Genomic DNA, 14,699 nt, shown 5'->3' with positions numbered 1-14,699 from the left:
ACCAAATGTGAACCAATATGCACATTTGCTGAGAAGCTCATGAATTAAACGCGTTTTGCTGTGTAGTAACACCATGTCTCTGGTGGTGGGAAAAACCGATGTGCTTCGAGAAAGATGGCCCATAGTGTGTGTGTGTGTGTGTGTGTGCTCTCATGCACACACACGGGGCGGCAGGGTAGCCTAGTGGTTAGAGCGTTGGACTAGTAACCGAAAGGTTGCAAGTTCGAATCCCCCGAGCTGACATAGTACAAATCTGTCGTTCTGTCCCTGAGCAGGCAGTTAACCCACTGTTCCTAGGCCGTCACTGAAAATAAGAATTTGTTCTTAAATGACTTGCCTAGTAAAATAGAGGTAAAAAAAAAAATGCAATGTGTGTTGGTCCACTGTCTGATCATGTATATGATATGCTGTGCTCCCTGCAGGCCGAGGCGGCTCCACCTCCCAGTGAGGAGGAGACGAGTCCACCAGCCTCCAGCACCCACCAGCGCCGGGCCCAGCAGCAACAGAGAGACCAGATAGAGCCCCCCAGCAGACCCACTTTCCCCCACACCGCCGCCCCCCACCCTCCTCAGGACACCAGCCATACGGGCTCTGTGGTGCTCATCGTGGTGCTCGCCCTGCTCCTGGCTGCCCTCATCTTCCGCAGGGTCTACCTGACCAACGAGTACAAGTTTGACTACGAGCTGTGACAAAACTAACCTTAACCTCCCCAGCCCCACCACCCCCCCTGAGTCGAGTGAGTCAACCGCCCCTCCTATCACCTGACCTGACACCCTAGCTGGCAACAAACTGACTTTCTCTTTACCGTGGGCTTCAAAGAGGGCTTGGTTTACAATGAGGGTAACTTTCATTCCTGTGGAGGATGGGGTTGACTCACCACCACAACACCTCCCAAGGTGTCTTCTATTACTTTGAATTGACTCTAGAGTGTACTACATTTTTTAGAATGGGAGTATTGTATCTAAACCTCCCCAGAGGAGAGACACTATCAGACCTGGGTTCAAATACTATTTAAAATCTTTCAAATACTTTGTTTTTGCTCTAGCCTGCCTGGGATGCCAGTTGTTTTTTGTTTTGGAATTATTATATTGGGACATGTAGCCAGGCAAGCTCAAGCAACCACATATAAAGTATGTGAAATTATTTCAAATAATATTTGAACCCAGGTCTGCTCTAGCTCTCCTTTTTAATTTGTCAGGCATCTGTTTATCATAGGAATTGCTGATTTGCTCTCAATATTTAAACAAGACAATACTGTCATATAACATGTAAACAATGAAGGCTATTAAATTGTTTGTCTCAAAATTATTATTTAATTGTGCAAAGGGAAGCAATATGATTAACATTTTGTATACGGATAAGATGCTAACAATTTCTGCTCAACTGTTATGTTGTTTACATATCTGACTGCCTAGCCAATGCTCTGGCTGTTCCTACTTTGCAATAGCAGATACAACCTAGCTAGTATACATACTCTGTCAATCTTATAGCCTGAGTGCCAGTCTGTTTCTGCTCTCTTGCCAACTCCTTGTCACTCAATTTCATGAGCTTAAAGGAAAGGGAGATTTTAAGAGACTGTACGACTATAGCCTATCTTTTTAAGTCCTCAAAAGAAATAGGATTGGGAACTAATGCAGAGGTTTTAATGTTGTGTGCACATTTTACTTCAGAGCAAATCAAATGACCAGAATAGGGCCTCTCTAAGTTTGAAACATGTAAGACAGCTTGATTCATGTCTCAAGATGTAATTTAGACATATATCCATCTCTTCAGACTGTATTTGAACCATGCATACAGTAGGTTTGAACATTGTATCAGAAAATAAATGCCTTGGAATTTTCTTATTTCTTTCTGTGTCATGACGGATGGCTGAAAGTAACACTTAGTTATCCATCTCTGCACAAACCATTCAGTAATCTGGAGAGTTGATACACATGTACACATAGAGGATCACATTTCATCATCCAGTAAGTTTTATCTAAAAGATGTACAGTGCATTTGAAAGTATTCAGACCTTGACTTCTGACATTTTGTTATGTTTCAGCCTTATTCTAAAATGTATTAAATTGTTTTTTCCCTCATTGATCTACACACGCTACCCCTTAATGACAAAGCAAAAGAGTTTTAGAAATGCTTGCAAATTTACTTAAATGACACATTTATAAGTATTCAGACCCTTTACTCAGTACTTTGTTGAAGCACCTTTTGGCAGCGATTTAAAGCTTCAAGTCTTCTTGGGTATGATGCTACAAGATTGGCACACCTGTGTTAGGAGAGTTTCTCTCATTCTTTGCAGATCTTCTCAAGCTTTGTCAGGTTTGATGGGGAGTGTCGCTGCACAGCTATTTTCAAATCAAACTTTGTCACATGCGCCGAATACAACAACCGTGAAATGCTTTACAAGCCCTTAACCAACAGTGCAGTCCAAGAAGAGTTAAGAAAATATTTAAGTAAACAGAAGTTTTAAAAAATGATAAAAAGGAACACCATAACGAGGCTACATACAGGGGGTACAGGTACTGAGTCTGTGTGCGGGGGTACAGGTCAGAGGTGATTTGTACATGTAGGTAGGGGGGAAGTAACTATGAAGCTGTTAAGCAGCCTTTTGGTCCTAGACTTAGTGCTCCGGTACCGCTTGCTGTGCGGTAGCAGAGAAAACAATCTATGACTGGAGTCTCTGTCAATGTTATGGGCTTTCCTCTGACACCGCCTTTTATATAGGTCCTGGATTCCAGGAAGCTTAGTCCCGGTGATGTACTGGGCCGTACGCACTATCCTCTAGCGCCTTACGGTCAGATGACGAGCAGTTGCCATACCAGGTAGTGATTCAGCCAGTCATGATGCTCTTGATGGTGCAGCTGTAGAACGTTTTGAGGATCTGAGGACCCATGACAAATCTTTTCGGTCCTGAAAGGGAAAGGTTTGGTCGTGCCCTCTTCATGATTGTTTTGGTGAGTTTGGACTGTCACCCCTGCGTTGTCTTGGCTGTGGTCTTAGGGTCGTTGTCCTGTTGGGAGGTGAACCTTCACCCCAGTCTTCATCAAAGGTTCTCTACTTTGCTCTGTTCATCTTTCTCTCGATCCTGACTAGTATCCCAGTCCCTTCCACTGAAAAACATCCCCACAGCATGATGCTGCCACCACCATGCTTCACCGTAGGGATGGTGCCAGGTTTCCTCCAGACGTGACACTTGGCATTCAGGCCAAAGAGTTTAAACTTGGTTTCATCAAACCAGAGAATGTTGTTTCTCATGGTCTGAGAATCCTTTAGGTGCCCTTTGGCAAACACCAAGCAGGCTGTGCCTTTTACTGAGGAGTGGCGTCCGTCTGGCCACTCCACCATAAAGGCCTGATTGGTGGTGCTGCACAGATGGTTGTCCTTCTGGTAGTTTCTCCTATCTCCACAGAGTAACTCTGGAGCTCTGTCAGAGTGACCATCGGGTTCTTGGTTACCTCCCTGATCAAGGTCCTTCTCACCCGATTACTCAGTTTGGCCAGGCGGTCAGCTTTAGGAAGAGTCTTGTTGGTTCCAAACTTCTTCCATTTAAGAATGATGGAGGCCACTGTGTTCTTGGGGACCTTCAATGCTGCATAAATGTTTTGGTACCCTTCCCCAGATCTGTGCCTCTACACCATCCTGTCTCTGCGCTCTACGAACAAGTCCTTCAACCTTATGGCCTGGTTTTTGCTCTGACATTTACTGTCAACTGTGGGACCTTATATAGACAGGTGTGTGCCTTTCCAAATCATGTCCAATCAATTTAATTTAACACAGGTGGACTCTCTTAAGGGTGATCAATGGAAACAGGATGCAACTGAGCTCAGTTTTGAGTCTCAATGGATCTGAATAGTTAAGTAATTAATGTGTTTTTCAGGGGTTTTTGCAAACATTTCTAAAAAAAACTGTTTTCGCTTTGTCACTATGTGGTATTGTGTGTAGATTGAGGAAAACATTTAATTTAATCGATTTTAGAATAGGGCTGCAACAGTAATAAAATGTGTAAAAAGTGAAGCGATCTGAATACTTTCTGAATGCAATGTATATTAGGATATGCACTTGCTGTTGATATACTTGATTCCATGCCTGTTATGTTATAGTTACATGCGTAGTGCTTTCTGAGTTGTTACTGAGAGGTTTAATAAGAACAGGCGCCATATATCTACGTTGTGGTTTTTTGACAAGCGACAGACACCTGTGAGAATCCTTACATCACTTGAACGAGGATTCCCTGTGTCATGTAAACGTCTTCCCACCGTGAAATGGTTGCCAATCAACTTCACACGGACACCCTGGATTGTGGTCATGTCATTATACTGTAGCTAAACAAGAGCTGTTGCTGAAGCTGCGCGCTCGGTGCCTTGGTTTGGAGCGCTTGGAAACCAACCACTGTAGACCGTGGACCAATCAGGGAGCAATAAGCGGGACAAGCCGCTTGACCTCGTGAACAGTCGTTGTTACTTATTCAACCGGCAAACTGCCTCACTACAATGCTTGGGAACAAAATATGCTACAATGCTCAAACCATTGCGGACGTGGATTAAAGGGATCGCTTCACTCATTCGAAGACTTTTGAGTTTTCACACATAATGCCTTATATTAAGTTTGTGTTCTTACTTTTTTGCTTGATACTTATCGGGGAATGCAGAAAGCACAAAAGTAGGAAAAGGCGGTGGTCCGGGGCGGTGGAATCTTACAAGCATGGCGCGTAAGTACCTGGGTCCTTACCCTTTTTGAGAGTCCATCCAAATGTGTTTCCATCTTTCACTCTTTCGTTTGCACTTTAAAACAACTGGAGGTCTTCATGCCATCCCCTTTCTTTGTTTCTTTGGTTAAATGTCACACTTGTGGAACCCTACGTTCCGTTTGATGTAGCCTAATACTGGGCTATTTATTCGACCTCATTTTTTTTATATTGAAAATGATTTATGTCTCGTTTCAGTAATGTTAAACCCGATATTGTCGTTAACACGGAGACTGTATTCAAATATTAGCCTCCGTGGGGTGGTCTCGACTCGAACACGCACGGTGCCCGTGCGTAAAGACGATCCAGAGCGCAGTGCGCATATGATGGAAGGATGCAATCAATGGATGGACTCTGCATGAGCAGATGTGATGAATCATCACTATCTGCAAGTGTGATCATCCATGTCATTCATCTGAACTTTGCATCATTATTCTGCATCGTGCTTCACTGACTTGTGCCGTTCTCCCCTTCAGATGACCAGTGACGTGTTCCGTCATTGTTAATAATCTTATCTGTGAAATGAGACGCGATCCCACTGCGAGACTGTTCAATGACACAAAGCTCTCAAATGCACTTGAAGTAGGCTTCAGTAAGGGCAGAACATGGTTCATGTAATCTGCAAGATTGAATAGATTTAACAATTCCATGGGGACAGTGGATTAATCGGGTTCTCAGGATCCCCTGCTGTATTACAAGTAACTAACCAATTATGTTATTCTTGTATATTTAGTTATAACATGAGACATTTTTGTCCAGTAGACAGTTATAGGATTACAATGACAAATCAACCCCTATAGCATGAAGTGGCAGGGGACAATGTGCGGTTCATTATTAACTCTTGTGTTGTCTTAACATTATGTATACTACCCTTGTCTCAAGGGTTTAAAAAAAATGACCCACCTTCACTAAACCCAAATCTATTTTGCATGAAGAAACAACCTCTTCACAATGCAGAAGGATTGCATTTAAATCAGTGGACAGATTTTTATTACAACACACCCTTCATAATAGTTTTTTTTTTGCTAAAGTAGAGGTTAGTTATTATTATTGCTAAAGGTACTGCATAGGTGTAAACATTACTTTTTTTTAGCAAGAGGTAGCACTTGTATAGCCTAAGAAAGTAGCAGATATGTGCAGAAAGTAGTTTTGAATGCATTTTATTGAAGGGAAACCATAACAGTCTTGAACTTTTTGGCAACATAGTGATATGTTCTTATATACTGTACAATGAGGAATTCAACTACAAAATACTATTCTTCTCCCATTTTTAACCATTGCCCCCACCCACAAGGTGTATAAACAACAACAACAAATAAGAATAAAATAAGATAATTGATACAAAAAAAACCTTGAAGAACATAAATCAATCAACTGTAATTAGCACACGTAGGACAGTATGCAAGTGTGTGTGCATGGACTTTGCAGATGTATTTCTCCCATGTGCAGCACATAGTATTTGTTTAACAGTCCTTTGGGGGGCAGAATTGGCATCTCCTCTTGCCTGCCCCAGCTGCAGCCTCAGGTGGATCAGGACAAGATTCAGCCCCCTGAACAGCTTTCACAAGCGCTGTGGAAGCTGCTGCATGGGGGACGCGCTCCCTTCTTTGAATGTGTGGGGTTACAAGTGCCTTTCCCAGCTTCTCCAGGAACTCCCTCCTCTTGTTCCGCTTATCAGGCATCCAGGTAGTGTTGATCTTGTTCCATATCACGAAGGCATTGTATGAGGACACATCAATGATGTTATGGAAGATGGGGCCAGCGGGAAGTCATCCTCCTGCAGCTGTAAGTTCCAATCACCTTGCCCAGGTTGTCCACACCTCCTTTGTTGTGGTTGTAGTCCAGGATGATGGCTGGCTTCCTGTCTTCACAATCACGGATCTCAGCTGTTTTGCACAGTGTGCTCAGGAGGACCACATTCTTGTTCCTCTATGGGAGGTAAGAAACTAAAGTGGTGGTGGGGTTGAAGGCAAACTTTAATGAGAAGGCCTCTCTCCCCCTTGTTTCGAGGGGTGCAGGTGGGAGCTCAGGCTTGTTCTTTTTAACTGTGCCAACCATGGTGATCTTCCTCTTCAGGAGCTGCTGGCTGAGTTCATAAGAGGTGAAGAAATTGTCACACGTGACATTGTGCCTCCTCAATCCATCTGTGACATCAAGCACAACCCACATCCGCTGGTTCCTCTCCAGGCCTCCGGTGGTCGACTTCCCTGTGAAGACTTGCATCTTCCAAACGTAGCTGGATTGTACGTCAAAGGCCACCCATATCTTGATGCCATACTTTGCTGGCTTGCTGGGCAAAAGAGATTACTATCAGTAATTAGTATCAGTGTCACAGAAAACAATCACATAAATCAAGGATATTACAGCAATACATAATAAAATGAACAGTGAAATCACTTGCATTACAGATATGAAAATAAAAATGTACCTCTTGAATGGAACCAGTTGCTCCTCCACTGTTCCTTCAGGCCCAGGGTTGTAGAGGTATGGCAGATGCTCCACCCACTTCTCCCAGACTTGCAGGTCTTGACTCATGGTTATCAAATCATAACATTCTTGAGAATGTGTGAAAGACTTTCAGTTGCATCATGGCCTGGAAAATCGCCCTTCCACTCTCTGCATCGCAGAGACTACATGTAGCCTCGCCTCGGGACCTATACACACCCAATGTAGGCACGCAGGTCAATCTCATCCATCCCTTTCCAGGTGTCTCCATATTTACGGAAACCCTCCAAATGATTTCAAGAAATGTTTATTTTGTCTGAAATGTTTATTTTGCCTGAAATGGTTTTTATTTTGTCTGTGAACTTGAGTCATGTGTGGGGTCGTGGAGTGGAGATGCTGCACATGCACATTAAAGCTTTTGTTTTGTGTGTGTGTGTGTGTCTTTGGTTTTTGTGGTGTGTAAATACATTTTATAACTGCCAGGTCAAAAATGACCCTAAGACAATCTTTGTACCCTGGTGGTGTACAGCTTTCATGGAAATATGAACAAAGACTATGTTTAACTTTTTCTAATGTTGCGGTCACTCTAGGAAAGTCATCCAATTTCAAGTTGGAAAAAATATCATTTCGGGGGTTTTCTCTGCAGTTAAACATAGTGGCTGGTCATGTTTTACCCTTAAGAAAACACAAAGGTTAATTGGGAAAATCACAAACACCAAGTGTGCATACATGGATACACTGCGAAGGCTGGCACGGTCTAATTGGTTGTCTGATGGCCTAATTTGCCTCCATTTACTCAATAATTGCAACCCCCTATATTTTGGGAGAGCCTTGATCAGAAATTGGCCCTGGCATTTCTAACACACCGGCACATTCCTTTCCTTGACGCTCCCACACCGGCCCCAACACAGGCCCAATTCTTTCCAGGAGGCTCTCATTATTAGCCTAAACCAAATTTTGAGCTACAAACCCAAGTTAGACATGCCCTCTTGGGCTAAAAATGGACCAGAACATATAATGTTTACAGAGTATGGAAACAAACTTCCACCCATATTATCCTCAAACAACAAACATATCATGTGGGTTAGATAAACTCACTTTGACAGCAAAGCATGTTTCTCTTGATTCTCTGAGGGCACATACACCCACACACATTGCAGTTATGCTCATGCAGACAAATGGCCCATAAACAGCATGGTATGTTACAAATTACAATTCCTATGATATTTTACAATTTAGCGAAATCTACGATATGTTACAACATTTCTAAACATATGAAATGTTACAAATTCTAACATGTTGTGGCTAACATTTGCTAACACACTAAGTAGCAGTAAGTAGTTGCCCAGGATGAGATTTGAACACACAACCTTTAGATCCCTAGACATTTGTATTATATGCCTGCCCGTCAGCCTAACCAACCACCGTCTTTTTGCTTTTACCTTAGATAACCTTATATCTTATGTAACCATACCAAACATAACATCATGCTAATTTGGGTGTCCCGGATTGACGTTTACTATGTTACATCTAGTCTATGAGACCAGTCTGGAATGATGCATCGTTTAAACACTAGTAAACCTAAATTCAATCACTATCAGGAAACCTGGCCCAGGAATGTTAACCATAACTTCCATTGCTGTTTCGTCCATTGCGCAACATCCATATCTTGGTTTCAGAATTCCTGCCAATTGATCATATTTTTAAAAAAGTCACACGTGTGTTGTAAAGTCTGTGTTCTTACTCTTATTCATTCTGGGCTCGGTTTCCTGTTAGAGATGGAACCTATAACTGTGGGGCGGCAGGTAGCTTAGTGGTTAGATCTTTGGGCCAGTAATCGAAAGGTTGCTCGATTGAATCCTCGAGCTGACAAGGTAAAAATCTGTCGTTCTGCCCCTGAATAAAGCAGTCCACTGTTCCTAGGCTGTCACTGTAAATAATCATTTGTTTCTTAATTGACTTTAAAAAATAAAGCAATGATTCGTCGTATACTCCACACACAGAGATGCATACAAAGCTCTCCCTCGCCCTCCATTTGGCAAATCTGACCATAATTCCATCCTCCTGATTCCTGCATACAAGCAAAAATGAAAGCAGGAAGCACTAGATCAATAAAAAAGTGGTCAGATGAAGCAGATGCTAAGCTACAGGACTGTTTTGCTAGCACAGACTGGAATATGTTCCGGGATTCCTCCAATGGCATTGAGGAGTACACCACATCTGTCATTGGCTTCATCAATAAGTGCATCAATGACGTCGTCCCCACCGTGACTGTACGTACATACCCCAACCAGAAGCCATGGATTACAAGCAGCACCCACACTGAGCTAAAGGCTAGAGCTGCCGCTTTCAAGGGGCGGGACTCTAACCCGGAATCTTATAAAAAATCGTGCTATGCCCTCCGGCGAACCATCAAACAGGCAAAGCGTTAATACAGGACTAAGATTGAGTCGTACTAGACCGGCTCTGACGCTCGTTGGATATGGCAGGGCCTGCAAACCATTACAGACTACAAAGGGAAGCACAGCCAGGAGCTGCACAGTGACATGAGCCTACTGGATGAGCTAAACTACTTCTATGCTCGCTTCGAGGCAAATAACACTAAAACATGCATGAGAACACCAGCTGTACTGGAAGACTGTGTGATCACGCTCTCCGCAGCCGATGTGTGTAAGATCTTTAGACAGGTCAATATTCACAAGGCCACAGGGCCAGACGGATTACAATGACGTGTACTGCGAGCATGCGCTGACCAACTTGCAAATGTCTTCACTGACATTTTCAACCTCTCCCTGGCCAAGTCTGTAATACCAACATGTTTTAAGCAGACCACCATAGTGTCTGTGCCCATGAACACTAAGGTAACCTGCCTAACCAAGCCATGAAGTGCTTTGAAAGGCTGGTCATGGCTCACATCAACACCACCATCCCAGAAGCCATAGACAAACTCCAATTTGCATACCGCCCCAACAGATCCACAGATGATGCAGTCTCTATTGCACTCAACACTGCCCTTTCACACCTGGACAAAAAGGAGCACCTATGTGAGAATGCTATTCATTGACTACAGATCAGCGTTCAACACCATAGTGCCCTCAATGCTCATCATAAGCTAAGGACCCCGGTACTTAACACCTCCCTTTACAACTGGATCCTGGACTTCCTGACGGGCGACCCCCCAACACATCCACCACGCTGATCCTCAACACAGGGGCCCCTCAGGGGTGGGTGCTCAGCATCTTCCTGTACTCCCTGTTCACTCATGACTGCATGGCCAGGCACGACTCCAACACCATCATTAAAATTGCCGATGACACAACAGTAGTCGGCCTGATCACTGACAACAACGAGACAGCCTATATGGAGGAGGTCAGACCTGGCCATTTGATGCCAGGACAACAACCTCTCCCTCAATGTGATCAAGACAAAGGAGATGATTGTGGACTACAGGCAAAAGAGGACCGAGCACGCCCCCATTCTCATTGACGGGGCCGCTGTGGAGCAGGTTGAGAGCTTCAAATTCCTTGGTGTCCACATCACCAACAAACTAACATGATCCAAGCACACCATGACAGTCGTGAAGAGGGCACGAAAAAGCCTATTCCCCCTCAGGAGACTGAAAAGATTTGGCATGGGTCCTCAGATCCTCAAAAGGTTCTACAGCTGCACCATCGAGAGTATCCTGACTGGTTGCATCACTGCCTACTATGGCAACTGCTCGGCCTCCGACCGCAAGACTCTACAGAGGGTAGTGCGAACGGCCCAGAACATCACTGGGGCCAAGCTTCCTGCCATCCAAGACCTCTATACCAGGCGGTGTCAGAGGAAGGCCCTGAAAATTGTCAAAGACTGCAGTCACCCTAGTCATAGACTGTTTTCTCTGCTACCACATGGCAAGCGGTACCGGAGCGCCAAGTCTAGGTCCAAGAGGCTTCTAAACAGCTTCTACCCCCAAGCCATAAGACTCCTGAACATCTAGTCAAATGGCTACCCAGACTATTTGCATTGCTCCTCCCCCCCTCCCCTCTCCACACCACTGCCACTCTCTGTTGTCATCTATGCATAGTCACTTTAATTAACTCTACCTACATGTACATACTACCTCAACTATTTGGTGCCCCCGCACATTGACTCCGTACCGGCACCCCCTTGTATATATATTATTATTTTTTACTGCTGCTCTTTAATTACAATGTTACTTTTCTCTTATTCTTATCCATATTTTTTGAAACTGCGCTGTTGGTTAGGAGCTTGTAAGTAAGCGTTTCACCGTAAGGTCTACTACGCCTGTTACATTCAGCGCATGTGACTTTTGATTTGATTTGAACTGGAATGAGATAAACTTTATATGACCTTTCACCCTCTCTACTCTGATAGACATGAGCCAGCGTTGCACTCAATCATGTATTTACTCGCCAGAAGGATTTTGAAGGAACTGCAGCACCCCTGATCAATTTAAATACATCTTCAGAAATAAATGAAATAATTCAGAATAGTCTACTACACCACAAGAAGGCCTATTATTTAGCCTCAGAGGATCAACAGATTTTTTTTTTTAAATAGCCTAGTTGTGGATTGATGCCCAGTAAAAAGAAAGAGTCAGGGTAGTCCTCATACTGCAGCCTAAAATATGTGTCTCAACACACCTTGGCCTAGGCTATTTATGGATTCAAGACAAGGTTGTTTTTATTGATCTCAGATTCCCAGTTTGTCAGTGTCAAAGTAGCCTGCCATTTTGATCATTTGTTTAGTATTAAAAAAGATTCTGCCAAAGTCTCCAGTCATGTAAAATGAAGTAGAATTGCATGAAATGCGTTTACACAAGGCACACACACACACACACACACACACACACACACACACACTTTTTGTTCCGGCACCTCCCGATTTACAAATTAAGCACTGAGGTTAGGGATAAGGGGTTAGGGTTAGGGGAAGGGTTAGCTAAAAGGTTAGGATTAGGTGATGGGTTAGCAAGTAGGGTAAGCTAACATGCTAAATACCTAAAAAGTAGTTAGTATTTGCTAATTAGCTAAAATTTTACATGATGAGATTCAAACTCACAACCTTTGGGTTGCTAGATGTTCGTTTTACATGCCCATCCCTACCAACCACCATCCTTTTGTTTTTCCCTTAAGTAACCATCTGTCTTATGTTACCATACCCTATGTAACACATCATACTACATTGAGTGTCTTGGATTTACGTACAGAATAATACGAAATGTTCTGGGACCAGGTTGGGTAGGTCTATCGATTGCACATACATGAACGTGATATCAATATTTAGCCTAATTAAGATTATTAGGCTATCTCAAGTTTTATTTTAAAATGTAGGCCTATCCATGCTTTGCTTGTTTATAATATTGCTAACTTTTTAGGCTATTTATATATTTATTTAACTAGGCAATTCAGTTAAGAACAAATTCTTAACTGAATTGCCCTGTTCCAATTTCGGGCCCTGTTCCTTTCGTAATCTGACTGTTGTGGTTTGAAGGTCATTTTAAAGGTGGTTGGGTGGTTCTCTGTAAGGAGTAAGGACTGGATGGAGACAGATAGCTGTTCTCCACCAATATTTTCAGAAGTAGCCTATTGATTGCCGTTTTATTTTGCAGGCCTCTGACTGGAAAAAGGATGGTTGATAACACCAAATCTCGCAAATTGAAGACAGACAACCTGCTGCGAGTGGATGACCATGATTTCACCATGAGACCAGCCTTTGCAGGTAAGGACATGGTTCTAAACATCTTGTTGACTGATTTAACAAAAGTAGAATCCAGAGCCCTCTAAACCCGGGAAAGGGGCCCTGATATCACTGTTCAGATCAGGGGTGCAAAACTGTTCCTTGAGGGCCGCAGTGTATGTCTGTTTCCATGTGTGTACTTCTTGTGACCTCTCTGGGCAACCAATGAATGTCTCTGAACTTTAATTAAGTGCCAGTGTGGAACGGAAAAACCAAAACCACCAGCAAGATTGTGGCCCTTGGGGACTGGAGTGGTGCTACTCTGGTTGAAGCATATCCAGCAGAGAACGTACATCTGTGTGAAAAGGTAGTCTCATATCAATACACACAGGAGCTAGTGAGATATGACACTTTGAGAATGAATTCCTCTGTAGCAATCCATTCGGTATCCACACCTGGTTTGACATGTTTGCCAAAGTGTAAGGCAGGTATAGGAGGAGCTTTTGAAATGCATGAAATGGGATGCTGCATATATCCCTGGTGAATAATGTACTGTATGTAGTGTTACTGAACTTGAGTGGCAGCTCAGACACGAAGAATTTCAAATAGGGGATCCTACATAAAACCCTTCAGTGTATCTGTAAATGGACACGCAGACACAGCCTCGTGTCCCGGAATAGAGAGCTTTGGGGGATTCAAATTGTCTGTCTTATACAAACATTATGAAAAGTTGACTTGTGTAAGCCTGTGAAAACTGTCTGTATTAATTTGGGTGGGAGATGTATAGCGGTGGCTAGGTTTTTACTTCCCTAGCTTCAAACGGAAACAGTCGCACAAGTGAAAGCCTCTTACGCAGCCGCTCCCCGCTCACTGGAGGAATGTTATCTGTGTGACATTGTGGCGTGCCAGCATGAGGTCTCTTTCCAAAACACAATCAGAGACATCCCACTGGGAAGGAGCAACTGCATTGTCCCATTGCACACAATGAACAGCTTTGTGTGGCATCATTTTCACAGAGAGATAAAAGTTAATTGTTTGTTTAGAATTAGGGCTGTGCGAATGTCGTTTTTTTTTCTTCCAGAAACAACAAGTATGTGAGGTTTTGCATTATGCATACAGTACTCTGCCGGTGGGAAGGCCTTTATGGGGATAAGACTGTAAATATCCCCAGTATGAATGTTAGAGCTGTTCCCATGTGTTTCAGGTTATGACTGTAGGGAACCCCTGCTGCTCAATTACCATTTAAACTTTTATAAATAGCAGAGAAAAGGAGATTCACTTTTATTTCCATGCCAGTTGTCTGCACAAAACTACCATGCATATTCCATTCTGTGGATCCTTGGAGGTTTGGTTTCTGACTGGTTTCTGTTTGAAAATCCACCATCTAAACAACGTTCGGATACGGAGACATGGAGATTTGCTGTTGCAGTGAATGTCACATTTGTCACACAGTACAGCAAGTTCAAATGTCCCGGGTTTACCGATAAACGTAAGTATAAAAACAAAGTATTTTAATCATCTCCCATTGGGTAGAAAACACCATCCGAGGCGTGTAAAGACCTGTCCATGGCTTTAATTTGACGTTCTAGCTTTTACATTTTTTAAAAATGTGAAATAGATGAAAGGGCTAACCCCCCCATTCAGCATTCATGTCATGTCTATTTAAGGTCTTATGACAGATTTGGTGATCTTTCCTGATATGCTGGTATTTTACGGGAAGGTTGCATCATTTTGCTGTGCAGAGATTCGGATAGCTAGCGGTTGTCCTGTGTATGAGAAAATAGACTGATGAAATGCTGCTGATCAACTGATTTGCCATGGGGGGGGTTCT

General features: G+C 43.2%; 2 protein-coding genes across 2 annotated transcripts in view; both read left to right on the top strand.

The window, feature by feature from the left end:
• The window catches only part of ube2j1 (ubiquitin-conjugating enzyme E2, J1), a 30,825-nt gene extending 28,985 nt beyond the window's left edge, over positions 1 to 1,840 (top strand). Inside the window, exon 8 of the mRNA XM_046298028.1 lies at positions 423 to 1,840. Within this exon, the coding sequence (XP_046153984.1) occupies positions 423 to 689 (267 nt within the window). The 3' untranslated portion in view covers positions 690 to 1,840. The remainder of the gene's footprint in view (positions 1 to 422) is intronic.
• A 2,588-nt stretch (positions 1,841 to 4,428) lies between these two features.
• LOC123994941 (gamma-aminobutyric acid receptor subunit rho-2-like) overlaps positions 4,429 to 14,699 on the top strand; it is a 34,358-nt gene continuing 24,087 nt past the window's right edge. Inside the window, exons 1-2 of the mRNA XM_046298075.1 lie at positions 4,429 to 4,705; positions 12,801 to 12,910. Of these exons, the coding sequence (XP_046154031.1) occupies positions 4,587 to 4,705; positions 12,801 to 12,910 (229 nt within the window). The 5' untranslated portion in view covers positions 4,429 to 4,586. The remainder of the gene's footprint in view (positions 4,706 to 12,800; positions 12,911 to 14,699) is intronic.

This window comes from Oncorhynchus gorbuscha, linkage group LG14, assembly GCF_021184085.1.
Source record: "Oncorhynchus gorbuscha isolate QuinsamMale2020 ecotype Even-year linkage group LG14, OgorEven_v1.0, whole genome shotgun sequence".
Lineage (NCBI taxonomy): Eukaryota > Metazoa > Chordata > Actinopteri > Salmoniformes > Salmonidae > Oncorhynchus > Oncorhynchus gorbuscha.
This window is presented reverse-complemented; position numbering and strand designations above follow the sequence as displayed.